General features: G+C 36.2%; 1 protein-coding gene across 4 annotated transcripts in view; it reads right to left on the bottom strand.

Moving 5' to 3' along the window:
* The window catches only part of LOC124846400 (coiled-coil protein), a 30760-nt gene extending 9760 nt beyond the window's left edge, over positions 1-21000 (bottom strand). For 2 of the 4 annotated variants that reach the window (XR_015784688.1, XM_088108430.1), the window contains exons 1-18: positions 20353-21000; positions 19535-19702; positions 18468-18542; positions 16162-16240; positions 13439-13503; positions 13273-13362; positions 12954-13043; positions 11984-12070; positions 11714-11797; positions 10324-10443; positions 7674-7702; positions 7442-7574; positions 6465-7004; positions 5252-5793; positions 5079-5142; positions 4840-4942; positions 4568-4740; positions 547-672 (exon numbers count right to left, since the gene is read on the bottom strand). Coding sequence is in view for 3 of the 4 variants with exons in the window: in XM_088108430.1 (XP_087964556.1) it covers positions 547-672; positions 4568-4740; positions 4840-4942; positions 5079-5142; positions 5252-5793; positions 6465-7004; positions 7442-7574; positions 7674-7702; positions 10324-10443; positions 11714-11797; positions 11984-12070; positions 12954-13043; positions 13273-13362; positions 13439-13503; positions 16162-16240; positions 18468-18542; positions 19535-19702; positions 20353-20583 (2799 nt within the window). In the remaining variant the exon portion in view is untranslated. Of the gene's footprint in view, positions 1-546; positions 673-4567; positions 4741-4839; positions 4943-5078; positions 5143-5251; positions 5794-6464; positions 7005-7441; positions 7575-7673; positions 7703-10323; positions 10444-11713; positions 11798-11983; positions 12071-12953; positions 13044-13272; positions 13363-13438; positions 13504-16161; positions 16241-18467; positions 18543-19534; positions 19703-20352 lie in introns of those variants that run through there. The other 2 variants (XM_088108429.1, XM_088108431.1) reach the window with 2 other exon arrangements.
* Between the last annotated feature and the right edge of the window lie 1322 nt (positions 21001-22322).

Below are 22322 nucleotides of genomic sequence, written 5' to 3'. Positions count from 1 at the left end.
TCATCCATTACAAGTCAACAACCTGATGTTATATATAAAGGTATGATTACAAAACAAAAAGCTTTAACAAAAGGTGGATTTCTACAATGTCAAAGGGTCAGAACTCCAAGAAAGTGCATAGAGGGGCAACCACAATACCCTTAGTTAGAATTAATCTAATATGCTTTGGATATGGGAGGAGTTCACCACTTCCTAACTCTTTCCGATGCCATGATAAATAGTTTGTTAAACTAGAAAGCCACCCATGCATGCATTTTCAAAATGAAAGCATTGTTACTCTTCGTGTAAGTATAATAAGGCCTTCGAATTTGTTTTACAGTGAAACTCTATTCTTGCATCATGTTTTTAGCAACATAACATTGGTCTATTTCCATTAACTTCCTTCCAAATCCTCCCAGAAACGGAACATAACAGGTTTTCAACTTAATCTAATCCACGACATAAATTTTACAATAATTTTGATGAATAGTCAACAAAGCATTGGAAAGTCAGTCGATATCAATTTCCATAATGGTGCACTAAGTTAAATATTAAGATTCCCCGTACCAGATGAACGTAGAAATCCTCAAGTATAGTTGAATTACTTTGCAAGAGCATTGATTGGAGATGAGCTTTAGATCTATTCAGTATTCGAGCAACAAGTGATATAGTGTCAACAGCCACACATCTTTCCTGAAACAATTAAAAAGATTTATAGAGACAAACATATCTTACACAACTTCCTCATTGATCCAAAATCAAAAGTACATAAATGAAGAAAATTATCTTAATAAGCCACCACAGAATGCAATACCATAAATTCATGAGAGGGCGAAATCTTTGATGAAAAAACAGTTCCGTTGATAATATGCCAGTGTGCACTTGGAGTGAAACCAAGACCACAAACCCCACACCAGATTCACATACCAATGTGGAACTTGTTAATCTAACAGGTATATAAAAGAGGTAGGATGGTTGGAGAGACAAAACACACAAACTTATCATTCAAATAATAAAAATAGGCCATTTATAGTCATTTACACTGAAGTAAAATGGTTTGGATCACACATTAGAGTATGATCCCTAATTTATTGGATCTTGTTGAATATAGTGAAAATCTATATTTAGATTAATCTCCCTTGTGTAAAATACACACATAGGGTTCTCTATTTATAACAGAAGAAATATGGGCTAAGCCCAAAATACAAATGAGAAATAATAACAAACTAACTAAAAGATAAAAGATATAATATATCTAACACTCCCCCTCAAGCTGGAGCATACAAATTGTATGAACTAAGCTTGAAATAGATGAACTCAGTGTTGAACTAGATGATTTGTCTTCAAGAGTGTGAGGCAAACATAGATGGACTAACAGTAGCTTGTGAAACTTCAACTTCAAAAGTGGATGAAGGAGAGCCGTGTGGACAATGATAAACTGCAAGGACTGATTCCCAATCAATGATGGATGAGTGACGGGATCAACAGTAGTAGCTGAAAGCTAAGAGCTACAAAACTGCAGGGACTACACTAAATCCTCATCAATGATGGATGGGTGACGGGATCAATAGTAGTAGCTGAAATCTACAAAACTGCAGGGACTACACCCATATTTATGTGACTTGCAGTGTCTTGGAAACGTACTCCCCCTTAGTGTGAAGGTGGAAATGTGAAAGATCACAGTTGCTGAACCACTAAAACAAAACAAAATATTAAGCTACAATGCTGAAACAAAGACATCAAGATATGTTGGAGGTCCAAGATTCTTTGCTGGACAACTCCCAAGTGGTGATACTCAGCCGTGTATCACAAGAAGATCGGGCTAAACTCTAGCATCGAACAACGGCAAACAGTGCTAACTCTAGCACCAAACAGCAGCAAACAGTGCTAACTCTAGCACTGAACAGCGGCAAACAGGGCCAAACATCGGGCTAACTCTAGCACCGAAAAGTGGCAAACAGTGCCGAACAGCGGCAAACTAAACGGCGCCGGACAGCGGAAACGGCACCTGGACAGCGATCAATAGTGGCTGGACAGTGGTCAAACGGCGCAGACAGCGGGAAACGGCGCCTGGACAGCGGGAAACGGCGCGTGGACAGCAGCAAACGACGCGGGGACAGCGGCGATGGTCTGGTTGGCGAGACCGACTCCGATCATCAAGTTGGGCAGCCATGGAGAGGGAGAAACCCTAAAAATTCAAAGTACTCCGATTGATGCAACGACCACAGATCCAGAAAGAGGGCGAAGAGGCGATCACGGCAGTGCTGATCGGCGGCGGAAAGCTCCGGCGACGCGCCGGCACGCGCGCCGGCATCGGCGGCAGCGGTGACTCTTGCGGCGGCGCGTGAAGGCGCGTGAGAGGTCCGTTCGCCGCAATCTTCATACCACGGTGGTCGCCCGGTCGAGACGATTCCGATGGTGTGGTCGCCGGTCGATTCTGGAACTCCGGCGGCGGCGGCGGTGGCCGGAGGCGGCGGTGGCCGGAGGCGGCGACGGACTGGCCGGAAAGAAGCGGCGGCGACGGTGGAGAGATCTGACTGCACAGTGCTGACTGTGGCACAGATTTAAGAGGAAAAGAAAGAGAGAAGGGTTGCCCACTGAAATTTTAGGGGCTGCCGGCGGCCATGGCGGCCAGCCGCCGGCAGACAGCAGAGACACCAGAAGAAGATCAGAGAACCTGCTCTGATACCATGTTGAATATAGTGAAAATCTATATTTAGATTAATCTCCCTTGTGTAAAATACACACATAGGGTTCTCTATTTATAACAGAAGAAATATGGGCTAAGCCCAAAATACAAATGAGAAATAATAACAAACTAACTAAAAGATAAAAGATATAATATATCTAACAGAACTATCCTACATAATAGAAGAAAGATCTGAAACAACCAAAAACATAAATAAACAGAGAAAAAACCCTTTAAAAATACCTGACAGAACTGATGTTAGACAAGGGTTTTGAACATAAATCAACCCTAAATGATTGCTCATAGGTTGAGGGTTGCCCCTATTAAGAAGTGAACTTTAAACCTAACTCGATCCTATAAAATTGACTTCTAAAGTGATGTTTGCACCCACTTATATACTACCAATTCGTCTTATCTTAGTCAATGTGAGATCTCCAACAACGAGACGTATACCTCTTGAACGTGGAACTAGACATTAATGAGTGGTCAAATAATGACCTAATAGTGGGTGGCACGATAGACCTAATAAATAACAAATCTCGTAGAATAAGTTCTTAATGGCTTTGATACCAAGTTAAGAAGTAAACTTTAAGTACAACTTAACCCTACAAAACAAATTAGTAAAGTGAGATTTGCATCCACTTATATATTATAAATTGGCCTTATCTATAATCAATGTCTAATCTCCAACACCCCCCACTTATATATTGTACATCAGCACTATCTTTAACAATTTGGGACTTGCAGTTTTCACTATACACCCATAACACTAAATACAATCTTAGTAGATAATACGGTGGATAGCATGTTAATGAATATAGAATAAGCTTTAATTTGGAATATCAAAACGGATGGCCCAACATTAGTGTTGGCATTAGGCAATTTAGCCAGCTTAAAAATAATAAGTAAATATGTATTTTCAAAATTTAGGTAACATTAGTAAACTAATTTTAATTTTTAGATTAGGTGATTTTCTATATAAAGTATAACACATCTATATGCTTTAATAAAATAATATTAATTTTCTTTTTTAAATATAAACTAACCCATTAACTATTATTTTAAACACAAACCGATCCATTAACTGATAAGACTTTTAAGGTGTATGTTAGGAAAAAGGTTCAAAACTAGAAGTTACAAAACAGTTAACAGTAGTTGGACAGTTTATGGGTGGTTAGAGGAAGTTATTTAGTCTAGTAGGGGTTATCTTTCAAGGAGAAAACGGTTCCTCCTGGAGGTGTGTATTTTTTGTTTCAGAACAGGGCTTGTCCTGTGCAGAAGGGAATTTCTTCCCTTGGAAGCTGTTGGATGTTTTCTGTATTATGTTTTTCCTAATTAAAATGTGATCATACATTGTGCAGTTAGATTTATGTGAAATTGTTAGCACTGCTCATATGATAGCTAAATGTACTAACGTGGTGGACAAGATACTTGAAGTCTAGGTTCTAGTTCCTCTAAAATGAGGGGGTGTACTTTATAAGATAAAGTGCATTTCAATGTGGTATTGGATTGCAATTAAATAAAAGAATATGTATAACAAACTCATTAAACTTGTCAAAATCTTAAATATTGATTTTTAACTATACAACTATTAGTACATTTTGTCCTCTAGATAGTATTCTCCTCAATTTTGAGAAGCCAAATCAACATATCTGCTCAATCAAACTTGAGTATAATATTAGTTTTAAGCCAAATTTCAGAAAACAATAATTCCCACCTCATATCCTTATGGAATCTTCTAAACATTCATAGCAGAAAATTTTCAATCAATAATGCCATGTAGTTAATAAACATTGAAAGAAATTCATAGTAGAAGGTATCACAATTCTAGCCATGTGAAAAAGAAATACAAAGCTCATGAGAATTGGTTTTCCCTAAAATAAAACTTCAAACAATTACCGTGAGACCAAAAGAGGTGCCTGAGGAATGACCAAGATTTGCATTGGGCGGGTTTGTAGGTGTCAATTCTGCATGTGCAAATGAAGAGGTCAAAGATGTTGGTGAAGACGATTGAGGCTTAATCCACTCTTCACAATCTTGGTTTATTCTAGACAAAGCTGTTCTCAAGCGATCTGCATGTCACAATTGAACTCAATCACTAATAGTTAATCAACTAAAAAATTGGAGTTAGCTACCGATGCTTTCAGTATTTAATTCACTATGTCACTTACAATTAAGAGAGTTAGTTGAGCTTTTTCCACTTGAGCTAGTGTTTTGCTGACCAAATGTTTCATATATATTATAGAAAAATATTTCAAACAATTGGCATATTCCCTGCATCAATATACTGAATCAGGAAAAAAGAATTTAGAGGAAAAAAAACACCCCCAAGCATGTTTCTGTAATGTGTAAAGAAAAGAGGGAGGTTGGGCAATCTACAGCAAGCTCATTTAAGGAAGAAATGACTAACCTTAAAGAACTCAACATTTACCACTTCCAATTTCTGCATAAGCCTTGCATATTTATCCATAGACCTTACATTTTAACACATTCATTAAATCCATTGATAGTGATAATAAAACTAATAAAGCTGAATGGTGGAAGGTAACCAATTCCTCTAATGCAAAATGTAAAGCGACTCACTTTAAAAGACAGAGAGAAGATCCAGTTTGTGTTGTATTCTCGTCATCATTACCATGTGAAGAAAGAGTTCTTGAATGAAAGGGTTTAGAACTTCGACTTGGTAGTTGGCTGTCTTCATCAATAAAGTCAGCAAGAAGATCCTCATCTTCATCTTCTGAAAGAGAATTGGCACCATTTATGTGATTGGAATCGTTGTTTCTGGGTGTTCTATCATCATAAAAGTATTTGGTTGAACTTCCATCAGATTCACCATGAACTAATCCATTAGGTTGGGAGTAACCATGACCTTCATTGGAGTTAGGTAATTTTTGCAAGAAAGGGTTTCCACTTTTGATCCACTGGGAAAACCCATTTTTCCTTGCACCAGTATGAACCATATTCACTGATTTATGAGAATGGAATGCACCGGCATTAATTGATTTGCCACTGGATAAAGAAATCAAGGGTGCGCCATCACCAATAAGTCCTGCAAAACTGATCATTTGTACTGTTTCTAGAGGTAATTTTAGCCAAGTCTCTCTCTCCATAACCATTTTTAGTGCCTAAAATGAGAAAAACAATCATTTAATCCTTTATCCGAGACTATATAGAATTAAGACATTGGTCAGATGCAAAGCCTGGCATATCAACAAGCCCAAAAAACGATTTAGCAATTAGATAGGTAATTATTCTGCACCATAAATTTGGAAGGCCAAAAGAAAAAAAAAATACAATGATTTACTTAATTTATTCGGGAATTATTTAGCTTCGGCATTTTGCAATAGTTTCAGCAAACTAAAGCATTCTTACTTTTCCAAACAACAATAGCAAAGCAATTTTAACTTTCAAGGAGAGTAGATGTCAACAGAACCAAAAATGACATAGCTGACGTGGTTACATGTCAAAACAAAATAATATAGTGGATGTTTCTGGGTTTAGACATACAAAACATTTATATGATTCAGATTATATTCTGTTACAAGATTAATTAGACAAACACGCGATAGACATGCACCTAGACATCAATAAATTTAAGATTTATGGAAAAAAAAATATTACATCAATGTTAATCTTAATGATAGCAGGAACACCATCACCATGCACACATAGGACACAAGAAATGACAATGCATTTTACGTTTCATACAAGACTCAAAGGAACTACGTAACAAAACACAATCAACATTATATGACTCTAGCAACATGAAGTACGGGAAGCCTTAAAGGGCACTTACATGCACATTTTGTCGATGAAAAGCTGTGAAATAGTTTTCACACACAGCCTTTAGCTTCTGCCTAAATTCAACTGCTTCGATTCCACAAAAGGCTTCCCCAGTCAAAATAAACACACTGAGTTCTTCATAATTTTTCAAGAATTGATATATACTAGCGGTACAAACTGCCGCAGAAGAAAGCAAAACAGACACTCGACTTGCGGTGAGATGCCACAAATTCCTTCGCCCTCTTTGAAGGGTCTGTGACACAAAGGTTGTAGCTTCTTTACGAAGATGGTACCAAGGGGATTCAATGTTTAACGTTGCACTGTCCTCCTTCCCAGTCTCCTTAATTGGATCGTGATAATCACTGTATGGTGAACCACTAGTTTCAGTCAGAGAGCTCATTGTTGCAGATTCCTCCCTAGAAGATGAACCATGTAATATATCTCCTGAACTGGACAAAGAATTGTTGGAGGCTCTTACATCTGAATCAACTTCCTGAGCGCCTGGACTACAGGAAATCTCTTCATTGCACTTATTTGAATTTTGTACTATGTCCTGAAATTTAAATCAATCATTCGTATGAGATTGAGGACCACATATAAATTTTTCCCCAGCCTCTAGATAGAATTCGTATTGAAATACTAAATGTTTGTGAGAAGCGTACTCTCTATCACAAACTTGTGATTTACTCAATCCAAAAGCAAATAAAGTATCTCTCCAACTTACACGTTAACTTGTTGAATGAGATCTTTCATGATAGTAAGAAATTAAAAACTAGGGACTAAGCAATTGAGTGGAAAACAAAGAATGACTTCTCCAATGCAAAGAAAATAATAAAAATTTGAAAGTCATGATTGACCTAATAGTAGTCCGTGTGAATTTTCATTAGATGAACAAGTCCACGTGAATACTTCAATGCACAAAGCACGGGGGAAGGCGCAATAAATGGAAAAAGATATGCGTTTAAGAGCTTAAGAGGAACCAGAAATTACCTTTCTTTCCAGCTCGAAATCCATAATTTCATGGTATGAACACATAAGGTCAAATAGAACAGCCAGCGTTCTTAATAAGCATTGCCTGAACTTTGAATCAGGTATTCTGAGGCATAGATCGCTGTAAGTGAGCCTGGAATTGAAATGACAACTATGAAGCCAATCCAACATAAAAATACTTATACCAATGATCATCAAAGGATGATAAATATGCTTGTAAAAGAAGAAGTACCTACTATTTTGCAAAATATCCTCCTCGTCCTACGAAAAAAAAAAGTCAACAGACTAATTAAATGAGCTCTTCAAAATTTTGGCTGGCTAGAAGAGAGAAATAGCAGTCCTTAAAATCAACCAAACTAGTATTTAACATGAATCAATTGCTACGATCAACATTTTGTTGTAAATAGAAGATTATTATGATAAAAATATCCTCAATATCTCCATATTGATTAGAAGAAAATATATTCAGAATCTTCCCATTTATTTCAGCATATGTTAATTTCCTTATTTTAAATAGTTTGATTTAGAGGTGATGAAAATGTATAGTGTCAGTTTTATCAATATAATGTTGTACTTCCCTACATAATTCAAGTTAGTATTAGAGCCCTCAATCTTGGAGCTCTGTTTTTGTTGTCACATAAACAGTTGTCTCTGCTGCTATCCACTGCCATTGGGGTCAGTGGTGGGTCAAAAAGGTGCACCCCACGCCAGTGATCATAGTTGGCAATTGGTTCGCCAATAGAATTGCCATACTCCATCATACACCACCACCAACATTGGCTTTGTAGCCCACACGCATAGCTCCGGTGAAGTTCACTAACCATCATAGACAAGGTCATTGGAACCTCTTGAGCCCATTCCAAAAGGTGGTGACATCCCATTTGGATTCAATTCCACTAAGCTTTGACTTCTATTATTCTTTTGCCAAATGGGTTCTCTTTCTTTTTGTATTTTTTTTCAATGGTGGCTCCCTACTACTTTGACGGTAGGAATTAAATGCAGCAGAGCCAACACATTTGGAGAATTCTCAAGTGACGATCAAGATTTGACCATATCAATGGTGAAGGACCCGAGTCAAACTATTGGGACAGTGACGATTCATTGGTCATGACCTAGTTGTTGCATTCCATGGTTCTTGACGATGTTGTTAAGATCACAATTTACAACAATTGTACGATTCTATGAGCTTGTACAACGTCTCTGATTCAAATCCCACGTGAGATTGCGGCACAACGTAATCACGTGGATCATTGAGCAAAATCAAGGAATAGTGCAGGCCATTCACCTTCTTGTTTTGTGTTTTCCACCACGCTGATTCACCTTCTTGTTCCATGTCTTTTCCACTGTACCAGTTCACCTTCTTGGGTCAATGGGTTTTCAGTTAAAATAAAACCCAAACCCAATTAAAAATTAAGGCATAACGTAAGTTTTTATTGAAATACAAAATTAAGATATTTAGAAACCTGCATTGCTTCATATAACTTAAGTCGTCTCTTCTCCTTCTTACAAAAAATATCAAAGGAAAAAACTCACTTTGTGCATATCTCTTCTCTTCCTCCTATTGGAGATCCAATATCGACTAGAGATAAGGAAGTAAATCTCACCTTACAAGGCAGTTTTTTGGAGTTGAATTAGGCTTAAAGTCCACTTCTTAACAAGATATCAAAGCCATTATTAGAATTTAACCTAGCGACATTTGTTGTTTGTTGGACATAGTCCACTTCTTAGCACCTCCTTACAAAAAAATCAGAGAAGAAAACTCATATTGGCATCGGAGTAAGAAGAGTTGCCTACGATGGAAGTGAGAACCCCTAGAGATAATTTGAGGAGGTAAGTGTTATTGAGCACTTGCTAGCTATTGCATTGAGAAAATCATTGTGTTAAATATTTTATTTGAGTATGGTTGCATTGACAATCTCTCTAATAAACATCGAAGGTATTATTATCATTCATGTCCCAGGAATTCTCACATCGGTCCAGGAAGTCATGAAAAATGAACATTGGACTCAAGCCATGAGAGCGCAGATGAATGCATTAGAAAGAAACACAACATGGAAGATTGTTGACAAACCAAAAGAAAAAAGGGTTGAGAGTTGAAATGGATAGTTGCAGTGGAATATAAGACATATGGGACTATAGACACACATAAAGTCAGATTTGGTTCCAAAGGGATACATTGAAGCTTATGGAATTGACACAGAGAAGACATTTACTCTAGTGGCAAAGATAAATACAATTTGCGTGATTCTTACTTTGACAACTCATTTTGGTTAGGACATACATAAGTTAGATGTGAATAATGTCTTTCTTCACAGAACTGTAGAAGAAGAAGTGCACATGGAGACCACTCTGAGAATTAACACTCAGTGGATAAAACAAGGTATGCCTCTTAAAAGAAGGCTTCATATAGTTGTAAGCAATCTCCAAGAACATGGTTTGGGAGATTTACAAGATTTCCTAGGCAGGAAGAGAGAAATAATAGTCATTCAAGTCAACTGAACTAATATTTAAGGTGAATCAAGTGCTATGATCAGTATTATTGTCTTGTGCCCTCAATTATCAATAAATATGGGCACCTGTCCTACTCTTAACCCGTTTCCAGGAATTACTGTTAATCCTCCCTTGGACCAATATAAGTAAACAGAGAATGACACGACTAAGCTTAAGTAGCCAATACATATGCATATGCTTATATAAAATTGAAAGTGGTAGTACCACAATGTCAATTTCAGACATCGATTGCATAGAATAACGAACAGAAGTTCCAAACTTTTATTTGCATGTCAAATGGGGAAAATATACCATTAACTCACTCAACTCCTAAACAATTTCTAATCCAGATAGTACTGAACATGAGTTAGGCAAGAAAACGTATTACATACCTCATGCATGACACCCTTTAATACAGAGTGTGTTTCTGATATAACTTCTTGCATGAAGAAACTCTGTATCTTTTCAGCAAGACCAGCAGTATCCCCTATTAATGCATATGCATCAATTACCTGCATCACGTCGTTAGATTAGCATCATTTATAATATATTTCTAATACCAAATGTCTGCATGATCATAGACAATAAAGTGGGGACAGCAGGTCATATCAAATATTGGTGATACTTTTTTATAAAATTGGAAAAGAAGAAATACACAAAAGCCAAACCAAGAAAGAATGGTGGAAAACTACAAGAAAAAAGGGGGAAAAACTACAAATATGATTATGAAACATCATGCCGATTTGTTTGTAGATCTACACGAGCCTTAGTTCAACACGCAAAGAAGCTTTGTAACAAACTACTTGATACCAAATGAACTCCAAAGACAACTCTTGACCAATGAAAATCCTAGCGTTTCTTCCAAGCCGCATGCAACAAACAACCACAAATTGAAAATACCACCAAAGGCTTTTAGTATCTCCGGTACCAAAACCTCATAAATTAACACGTAAAAGAACTTCGGGAGAACCACGTGGCAAACCCAATCTTCACCAACAACATCAAACAAATCATTACAAAGATGGGAAATTGCTGAGAGTTGCAAACATAATACGGCAAGCAATTTTAAAGCATGATCTTCAGAAATGAATTTCCGAATACTGGTAGCAATTAAAAGCATTAAATAAAAGCTTAAAAACTAGCTAAGTTGAGCCTTCAAATATCAATAAACCACAGATGGAAACTATGACCATATATATCTTTGAGCAAATGCTAACATACTCAAGTACAACAACATTCATTTAATGAAAAGTAAACAGCAATATATAGAAGATTAACTGTGAAACTCAATATCTGGAAAACCAGGCACCCCAGGGAAATTTTAAAGTTCTGTCTGAAAAAAAACAGCAAAAGACTAAAAACTAGAAAATTAGGAAAAACACCTTAGGTCAAATCAGTGTTTAAGTCAAAAGTGGATCGATAAAAATCTCAAACATAATTGGTTTTATTTAATTAATTTTTGCTGGATAAAGCTTACATCATCTCTCTTCCCTTCATTCTATTTATTTGAATTTCATACCAAAAAAAAAAAAAAGATTAAACATCACCAGCATTCACCAAACAAACTATAAACATTAAACTAGCTCATTTACTGGGTTTAATTTAAACTAGTTCAACTTGACAGAGATTCGTGAAATTAGTTTTTCATAAGTAGTTTTTAATTGCCATGTACCCCCTCAAAACAGAAACAAAACAAACAAGTGTGTATGCTCATAACCCATTGTAGACACTGAATCACATGCAACATATGAATAGAAAGCAAAGAAACTAATACAAACTTACTGTTATATAGCCATCTTCCTTGAATTCTTGACATACTCCCAATAAAAGAGCATCCAGCTTTTGCAACGTTCTTCCCAGCCAAACCTGGCATTAATAATGCAATAAAGAAACTTTAAACAGTTAAATACACAAGTACTTGCATTGTCATCAGGATTATATTGGATAACATGCGAAATAATAAATTTAATAAAATTAGACAAATTCTTAACATGCAAGAAAAATTTCCAGAATAAATTATCTTAATCCTTCCTAGAAGTTATTCAAATTCACCTCCACACCACGACTCATTTCTTGTATTGCTGAAAGCTCTGACAAACTATCTAAGAGTTGCAAATACTCAGATAGAACTTGAAAGGCCTGCATAATGATAAAAAAAAAATGAGCTTCTTAGAAGATACCATAGGTCTAAGAACAAAAGAACAAAAATTACAAACATGAGTAAGTCGTGATTAATTGACCACAATATATATGTTAATATATTATTAGAGATGTATTTAGCTATACTGTATAAGAAATGTACTAGTAGTCAGAGCTGTTAACTATTGCCAACAGCTACCTCATGTAACCTTTTCAGTAAAGGCAATTAGCTATCTCTTTTGTTGTAAGTAGTTACCTATAAGTACTTCTGTACATTTCCGTTTTCAATAGGTTCATAAAATGAATAGCATTCAGTTTGTTAAATATCTCTCTCTTTTTCAGTTCATTTTACATGTGACTCTTCTCTCTTTGTGACATCAATCTCAAGTTGTTTATTTTCTGGTATTTGTTGGTGATATCATAATCATTGGGAGCTCTAGTGCTCTAATTCAACAGCTTACTACTAATCTTCATGCAGCTTTTTCTCTCAAACAAATTGGTTCTCTTTATTATTTTCTCTCAAACCTCTCTCTTCAGCTCGTTTTGCTTTTCTTAGAGGCAAGCTCAATGTAAAGATTTTTTTTTTCCAGAAAAATCTTCTCATTGAGTTTGAGGGGGCATAATTAGAGTATGAAATTAGCTATATTGTGTGTGTAAAAATTGTACTACGTAGTCAGAGTTGTTAGCAATAACAACTTCGTCATGTAACCATTTCAGTGAAGGCTGTTTGGCTCTCTCTTATGTTGTAAGTAGTTAGCTATAGATACTTGTGTATAATTCTCTTTTCAATAGTCTAATAAAACGAATACCAGTCAATTTGTTATACAGTTGTCTATTGTTATGTTCATTTTACACACACATACATATATAGAGAGAGGCTCACCTTCCAGTAATTCCCTTCCTCTACTAGGGATTCAAGTGTTGATTGCATGTTCAGAGCCCGTTGAAGTTCAATCAAGGTTGGAAGCATGTCCTATGAATAAAAATAGATGAATTTACAACAAGTATTAAAGCCTTAGTGCAAGCAGGTATTACATACCGCCTCTACCCCAAAAGAATTGACGAGTTATGTATCCAAGACTAAACTACGTTACATGCTAATTGCCAATAGCAATAAATTAATTTTCAGAAGAATCAAATAAAATCATGAGAAGCATAAACAAGAAAGTAACGCTAGTTTGTACTCAGAGAGATGGAAATACCAGAAGAGCTTGTTTCTTTTTGGAATAAGAATTCACAATCAGATCCCTTGAAACCTCATTCATAGACGATGTCAAATGTCTCCTTCCATTCTGCACAGAATCAAAAAGAAGGTGGTAAGAGCTAGACAAACAGTAAGTATCAGCTCCTTATGAGTTATGAACTTACCATACAGATGACATTTGCAATTCTTAAGTCTTTTTCCAATTCTCTGACCAAATTCATCCCCTTCACTGGCCAAAAGTAAGTATCAGTTCCTAATTCTAAAAATCCTTTTACAAATAAATAAATATAAAAGTGATCCAGAATTTGAAGTTGGCAATAGCAGTAAAGTTGCATCAACCAAACTTTTCAGTATCTCAACGAATTGAAACCTAAATTATTTATTATTTAAACTAAAAATAACACTGCATTCTTCTGATAACACCAAAGAGAAACTTATTTTAATTAGTATTGAGAAATTATAAATATTTTATAATAATAGTAATTAGACCTATCAATTTGACCCCACTCACATGGCTTGACACTAACTCATATGGACCAGGGCCAAAAAGCCCACTAGACAAAACGCCCACATGAGAAAAGGCCCATAGGGCAAAAATTGCCACAAAGCCCCATGCGCCATTTCTTAAAAGTAAAAAATATTGTTTAAAAATGAAAATGAAAAATAAAAACATTTACCTAAAAATTCTTTACCCCAATGAAAAACATTTACTCAATCCAAACCCAATCAGAATGGACAGGGTCGGGTCAGCTTAGGTAAAGTTAGACCAAGCTGGGACCAAGTCAAGCTGGTCGAAATGAATTTAAGTCAGGTTGAGTTGGATTAAGACATGACAAGTTGGTCTAGATTGGCCTAAGTCAAGCCAAATCAAGTTGAAACTCGGTCAAGCAACACCGGATTGAGTTAGATCGAGCCCAACTAAAGCCAAGTCAAATTCGAGTCGAGTCAGGTATGGCCGAGATGAGCCTGACTCATGCCAGGCCAAGTCAGGTGACCATGTCTAGCCAGGTCAGGTCAAGCTTAAGTCAAGTGAAGGTGGGCCAAGCTCAAATTAGTATTGACAAAGTTGGATTCGGCCTAGTCCAACCTAGACCAAGTCGAGTCAGGACCATTTCAAGCTACATTGTGCTAAGTCGAGTTGGGCGCAGTTTAATTAAACCATGTCAAGTTGGGTCGATCCAAAGTCAATTTGAATCACATCAACCTTTGGTTGAGTTGGGTTGGGCCAATCAAGTTGGACCAAGGTTAGACCAAGACGGTCTAGGCCAAGTTACACCGAGTCGGGGTTGCGACCAGGTCAAATTAGTCATAAAAGGTTAGGTCGAGTTGGGCCCAAGTCATGCAAGCAACTTTGGGTCGAGCACAAGCTGGGTTTGGTTGGGCCCAAATTAGGTTGAGTTAGGCTAGGCCCACATAAAGTTGAACTCGGTTGGATCCAACTCAGGTCAAGATGGCATTGAATTAGGTCAAGCCCAAGTCAAATTTGGGTTGGACCCGATTAAGAAGTAGACTTTAAGCCTAACTCAATCTCACAAAACTGGCTTATAAAGTGAGGTTTGCACTTACTTATATACTATAAATTGGCCTTATCTCTAATCAATGTGGGACTTCCAACACACACCCCTCACACCAAGGTATATACATCTCGAGTATGGGACTAGACATTAATGGGTGGTCCGATAGCGGCCTGGTAATGGGTGAAACAATATGCCCAACAACACAAATCTCGCTAGGATAGGCTCTAACCCAGCTCTGATACCATCTTGAATATAGTGAAAACTATGTATGAAATTAATCTCCCTTGTGTTGAATACAAATAAAGTCCTCTATTTATAATAGAAAAAATATGGGCTAATCTCAAAATACAAATAAGAAATAATAAAAAATTAACTAAAAATAAAAGATAAAAAAAAGATAAAAATAATATATTTAACTGGCCCAAACAAGCCCATGTTAGACTGGGTTAAGCCTAGCCCAGGTCAACATGAGTCAAACTGAGTTGAGCCAAAGTCAAGCTTGGTCAAGTTGGGATAACTCAAGTTAGGTCGTAGTAGTCAAACTGGGTTGGCTTGAGCCAAGGTTAAGCCAAGTTGTGTCAAGCTCAGGTTAAGATGAATCCAAGTTAGGAAAGATCAAGTTGAGCCTTAAGTCAAGTTGGATCAAGCTATGCCTAAGCAAGTTGGGTTGCGCCACATCTTTGCAATTAAGTTGTAAATAAGAAAAATTAATTAATGATCAATTTATAGATTCTAAGGAATTGGACAATTCTGAAAAGTATTTAGTATTTAATTGAAGTTTTATTTTAATGTTGTAGTGGGTCAAACCCACTTTGCCCCAAACCCCAACTTTAGTGGGTCAATCCCAAACCCACTCTAAAAAGGCCAAGGCTTTCTTAACCCACTCATTTAGTAGGTCAATAAAAGAGGACTTATTTTAGTGGTGGGTTGGGATTAATCCATAAGTCATGAATCAAATGGATAACTCTAATAATAATAGAACAAATCATGCAAATACCCCTATAGTTTTTCAATATACACACAATATCCTCACCTTATTAAGTTTAGAATAGCCCCATCGTGGATACAAAGTGTACCGTATTTATTGGTTAACAGGGTGCATCAATGTCAGATATTAAGGGGTTACTAAAAGGGGAAAAGGGGAGGTATAGTACGAATTTGAAAGAAACCACAAGGGGTGCTAGTGTAATTTTATCATAACAATAATGTTGACCTGGCAATAAAAAATAGACAACCTTGTAAAAAGCGGGGAAAAGCTGTGCACAGCAGAAAAATTTTCTAAACAAAATATCAAACATACACGACCTCGTGCACTAAAACCTGCACAGAGGAGGTATAGCCAATTCTCTCCGTTCACCTCTTCAACTTACCCATTACTTCATGATGCTCCATAACATGGCGAGATAAATGTTCAGCCACTTTATCCAGTTGTACCAATCTAAGGGCAGCCTACATAACAAATTCCAAGACCAAATATCTTATATACGAGTATTTATAGCATGTAGCAGGATATTATAAACCTGATTCAATCAACTAACAAAATTCAAACAGTTAAGATAATAATGAGATTTGTTGGGACAACAACGAAACCTATATTATTTCAATAATTGATAATAATCAGAATCAGTTTTCCGTTTAGATAAGTTTACTGAAAGTGATTATAAGATAATTTTCTTTGGATGCAAAGTAAAAATCAGCTTTTACATAAGAAAAACAGTGTGTATAAAGTTGAAAAGAAAAAAAAATGTTAAAAAATAATCACAAGCTATAAACTTTCAGATTCAAAGAAACAATTTATTTTATCCAAAATAAAAGTTTCTTTACAAATTTATGTTATTATCAGAAACATACAGATTATTCTACAAACCACACTTTTAAAAGAAAAACAGCTAAATATAAGATTTCCGCTGTCCAAAACATGCTATAACTGGTTTGTAGTTATTGATTAAATAAGCAATTCCTTGCTATGTAGCACAGACACTGAAACACTTATAATCTATAAAATGTAGGACATGGCGACACACACACACATATATTTATATTGAACATCATTGTGAACTATTTAAACTAACAATCAAGATTTATATTTTCAAAATCATCTATAAAGGGGTTAGTCAAATATAACAATCTCAACACACACAAACAAACACATATATAAATGAAAAGAGGATCTAATTCATCTAAACATTTCACCCCTTCTTGATCATTATCATTAAAACAACATTACAGTCAAGATTCACTAAAGACACATTAACAATTTCAAAAAAATCCAAATCATATGAAGATATGATAAAAGAATATATGAAAACATTCCTAATAATACATATATAATCTAAATATCCCTAATTATGTAGAATTTGTTTCTTATTTTGATTAATTATAATATAAATTTACACAATAAGTTTCTAAGTTTTTAACTTATAAGAAAGATCATTGTGCCTGCCCTCACTAACACTGTTCTAGAGCCATGTCAGAAACCCAAAAACACATTTTTTAAATTGAACACTTCAACAGAATGTCCGATAAATGTCGGACATAGGGACATGCCACTGAAGAGGCATCTCCAAGCTAGCTGGCTGCCAAATCACAGCACTTCACTGATGGAATATTATTTTAGTCCCATTGCTCAATTTTGAAGTAACTTCAACAACGGCATTGGAGCTGCTCTTAATGCAAGAGATGAAAATTTGCAATGAATGTTATGAAACACCAATACTTTAATTTATTTCATGTATTTGTATGACAATAATACTCTTGAATACTACACCATACTTATTGGAAAAATAACCAAGCCTTAAAATTATGAAAATTTATTACAACTCAATGAGACATATAAGCATGTATAATAATATAGAAAAGCGGAACCATTGATGAACAAAAATGGAAAATTGTTCCCTTCATATATAATATAAAGAAAAAAATGAGATTAATAGAATTGAAATTCATAGATAATTCAGATGAAAGCTTGAGTGTGTGTATTCACTCAGCAAAAAAGGATGTATATATATAAATAAAGATGTTACAGATGCAAAGATAAAAAGAAGTTAAAGTAAGTACAAAATACATACAGATAGAGTCAGCTTCTAGAAGCTAGAAATCAGATAACATTGTAATTTCTTTCAGATAGTACTGTTCCTATTAGTAAATAATAGGAAGTAATTTATGATGCAATAATTTATAAAAAAATTTAAATTGGTACGATAAGTATGTTCTTAATTTAGATTTGCATAATTGCAACTATATTTTTCTTTGTAATATATGTATTTATCATGCTTTATGAAATTTTTTCCATATCAAGATATTCATTTATATGCTTTATATTCTATATACTTTTAAATTATTAAATAGTCCCATCAGATACTACTGTATTCAACACACATTTCATATCTGTACATCATAGAATAGGTGCAAGAGATGAGCACTAAAGCTAATGACATTTTTACTTTTAACAAATAAAAAGGAATCTTAAAAGATGATAAACTGCATCATTTATAAGTATAGAAAACTTAAATGAGTTTCTACTTTCTTTACGCTCATAAATAATACAATGGATACAACTATTTTTCGTTAAGTAGAACAATGGCTAAGTAGAGGACTAAGAAAATTTTAATTTTAAAGATAACAAAAATAAAAAAATATTTTATTTGTCAGCCAGATTGAGACACATGAACCACACCTGTTTTTCAAAATATGTTAGCTCATTCTCATCAGCTGGAACATGCTCTAAAATATGCTTAATTGGATCAAAGTCCTGCATAAAGACATTCAAAAGAGTCCATTCAACTCCACAATTCACGGTGATCAAATATGGGGTAATACAAATAAAATTTCATTGAAGTTAGTAAGTTGAGGCATTTAAGCTCAAAAACTTGCTATAAATACATGTATACCTTGATATCAATGAACAATAACAGATTTTCTCTATTCCATTCCTTTAAGTCTTGAGTTCACTAGATTAGAGTGCACAAAAAATAGTTTTTCCTCTGTATATTTGTAGCACATTGTTAATGTTATTGAATTTTTCCTTCTTATTTTTCATACTAGTTGACATTGGGCAAGAAAAATTTAGATTATAGGAATATTTTTAATAATCAGGTGAATTTTTATAATTAGTGGTACTATTTTTCTTGCTGGATTTTATCACTGGCCTATTCCTATAATCAGTAGAAACATTAAATATTAAAAATATAGTTGTTTTTAAATAGTAGTATACTAAAGAAGAAGCTGTATAAGAAAAAAAAAAAGAGTAAGAGGAGAAAAGAGTGGATAGATTGTCTCTTCTGAGAATGAACCAAAATACCAAAACAACAAAAAAAAAACAGAAACATTGATCTCTAAGGGATATGGACTCGCATCACCCAAAGTTCAAGTTATAAATAAATGGATACTCAAATATTAATTAAAAAAAAAATCAAGGAACAAGTTCGTACGTATAAAAACTTCCTAATATGAAGAGTTATATTAGTGATCTGTCTAAGGATACAAAACTAATCCTTAATGAGAAGTTATGTGCTCTAAACTGTTAGCATCCATCTCAAGGTCCCCTGGTACAAGCAATTATTTGGAAACTTACAAAAGATAAAATTTTCTGCCATCTCTCAATAAACATAAACAAACAAAAATATTTCTCCTCAGATTGAGCAACAGAACCTCCATATGAAATAGTTTTTATCATTCAACACAATGGAGGTTGCAAGAAAAATAAGTATGAAATTGAAAGAGGAGTGATATAGAAAGTAACACCTCTTCATAGAACTCATCCTCCAGCTCCTCGACTACTTGGCCTTGAGGTCTGCTTCCATATATTGAACTCAATTCTTCTGAACTTGAAGAAAAACTATATCTCTGATGAGGAGGTAACCCTGCAAGAGCACGAGCTACGGCAGCAGCTGCTGAAGCTCGAGCTGGAACCTGTTCAACAACATTTATAAAACATGAAAATACAACTCAAACTATATGACCATAAGGACAACAACAAGGAGAATCAACTGTTAGGCTCGCTGGTAGGTGGGCCTAGGAATGAAACTACAAAAGACATTTAAAAACTTATAGACTACCAAGTGTGTTTGGTTTGCAGTTGAAAACCACAGTATTCCTGGAATGTTAAGGATCAGGGAGAAGACAACCGCGATCCAAAACCATGGTATTCCCTACAACCATAAACATCTAAACATCTATGGCTTTTCGCAAGTCCACTTACAGAACCAATATTCTTGACAAAACTCATTTCATGATTTCATAAATTATCCAAATCAAACTCGCAATCGCTAGTTCTATCAAAAAGTCTTGATCAGTGTTATTTCGCAACCAAATAGCATGCGCAGAGCAACGGTACATCATCAAATCCAAAACTCGCATAAAATGCATCAAAAGCAACATAGTTAACGCTTCAGACTGACTTAGCCACAATCACAGAACACGTTTTAGCAATCCAATCGCACGGCATTATCTAAAACTAAAACCACGCATCTAAAGTTTCGAAATTAAAAATCAAATTCAGCATAACGAGTGTAGCAGTGGTGACCATGCAATTCTACACGACAATGATCCAGTGGATTTACCTCGGGACGATCAGGAACGGGAGGGAGCAATCCGATAGATCTCGCGGACCTAACGGAGCTCAAGAATTTTTCCCCAACCTTGGACAAATCCATTGCTCCTCCCTGGGAGAGCAAGAAGAACGGGAGCAAGAAGAAAACCCTAGAGCTCTCGATCCCTCCCTCACTCAAATCACCATTGAAAATAAACGGATTCCCCAGCACACTTCCAAAGGGAAACAAGTTCGGCTGCATCTCAACTTAAGACGCCGAGATCCACCACTCACAGCCGCGTTTCATAGCGAAACGGCTGCGTTCACTCTCGGCGAGATCTGAACGTTGTGGCATGAAAATGAGAGTTCCGAACTGGAAACTTATGGCGATGACGTGGTTATTTATTTGCTTTGAAGAGTTTCGGGTTTTGCTTTTACTTCACTGGCCACAGTACAGTGCATGAACGTGATCGTTGCTCCCTCGCTTGGTACGCTCGTTGACGAAAAGTGGATTAGAATTTGGGATCAGACACTGACTTTGCGCGCATCTGGTTTTGTTTGTCGTTGCCTTACCAAAAAATTAAGTCGGGTGGTATGGGATTTGGGATCAGTACTTGGAAAAGATTACTTGCTTCTTAAATTTACGCTAATCAAGCAACTAAATTAGATCAAACTTGCTTGTGTATATGGAATGTAAGACCCCTAGTAATCAAGTAATTAACAGTTAAATGAGTATAAATAAGATAAAATCTTCACCTTTCTTTTCCTACGAACATTAGCCTCTTAAATAAATAGATAATTAATACCTTCATCACTCTCTCACCAAAAAAAGATGTGATTATTTAATTAATTTCTGAAAACCAGTGGTATAGAAAAACTGCTGAAATTTATCTTTATGAAGAATCAATAGTCATAAAATCACTAGTGCAGAAAGGGCTATAGACGTCTTTGACGTCCGACATTCGACCGACGTCTTTGTGGGTGACGTCTATGTAGACGTCCGTTGTGTCAGGCCGGACGTCTATATAGACGTCCGCTGTGTCAGGCGGACGTCTATATAGACGTCCGACATTCGACCGACGTCTTTGCGGGTGACGTCTATGTAGACGTCCGTTGTGTCAGGCCGGACGTCTATATAGACGTCCGCTGTGTCAGGCGGACGTCTATATAGACGTCCGCTGTGAACCTCTCGGACGTCTATACACTACTGCAGAAAGGGCTTTATTAGACGGGTTATTTAGGGTTATTTACGGGTTATTTAGGGTTATTTAGGATTATAGGGTTTGGACGTTTGTTTGTGCACTGCAACACGTCTGAAGAGCAGATTCGAAATGAAAATGGAGGGAGATGGAGGAGTAAACGACCTAAAACATAGGCCAAAAACGCCGCCCAAGAACACGCTACAAACTGCACAAAAATGCACAGAAAACAATTTTTAATCGGTCCAAATGAAAGATATTTCATCACTGAACAATTTAATCGGAATAAAAGTAAGATTAAATGGTCCAAAACAGATAAAAACCAACCTGGAAATGCAAGGCGCAGAGGGAACTCTCACGGGTTCGCATAACTCCTCGCGGGTTCGCGTTTTGGTTAGTAAGTCCTTATTTTAAACGTCTTTTGAACGTCCGTTGTGGCGGGGGCGGACGTCTATAATATAGTAGACGTCCGTCCCCCTCCAGAACGGACGTTCAAGAGACTGACAGTAGTTCAACCCATCAGTCTCTTGAACGTCCGTCCTGGAGGGGGACGAACGTCTATAGATATTAAACGTCCGTCCCCCTCCAGGACGGACGTTCAAGGGGCTGACAGGTTCAACTACTCTCTCAGTCTCTTGAACGTCCGTCCTGGAGGGGGGCCGGACGTTTAATATATATAGACGTCCGTCCCCCTCCAGGACGGACGTTCAAGGGGCTGACTGGTTCAACTACTCTGTCAGCCTCTTGAACGTCCGTCCTGGAGGGGGACGGACGTCTATATATATTAAACGTCCGGCCCCCC

The sequence above is a fragment of the Vigna umbellata genome, chromosome 3, assembly GCF_029865625.1.
Source record: "Vigna umbellata cultivar VRB3 chromosome 3, Vumbellata_1.0, whole genome shotgun sequence".
Lineage (NCBI taxonomy): Eukaryota > Viridiplantae > Streptophyta > Magnoliopsida > Fabales > Fabaceae > Vigna > Vigna umbellata.
This window is presented reverse-complemented; position numbering and strand designations above follow the sequence as displayed.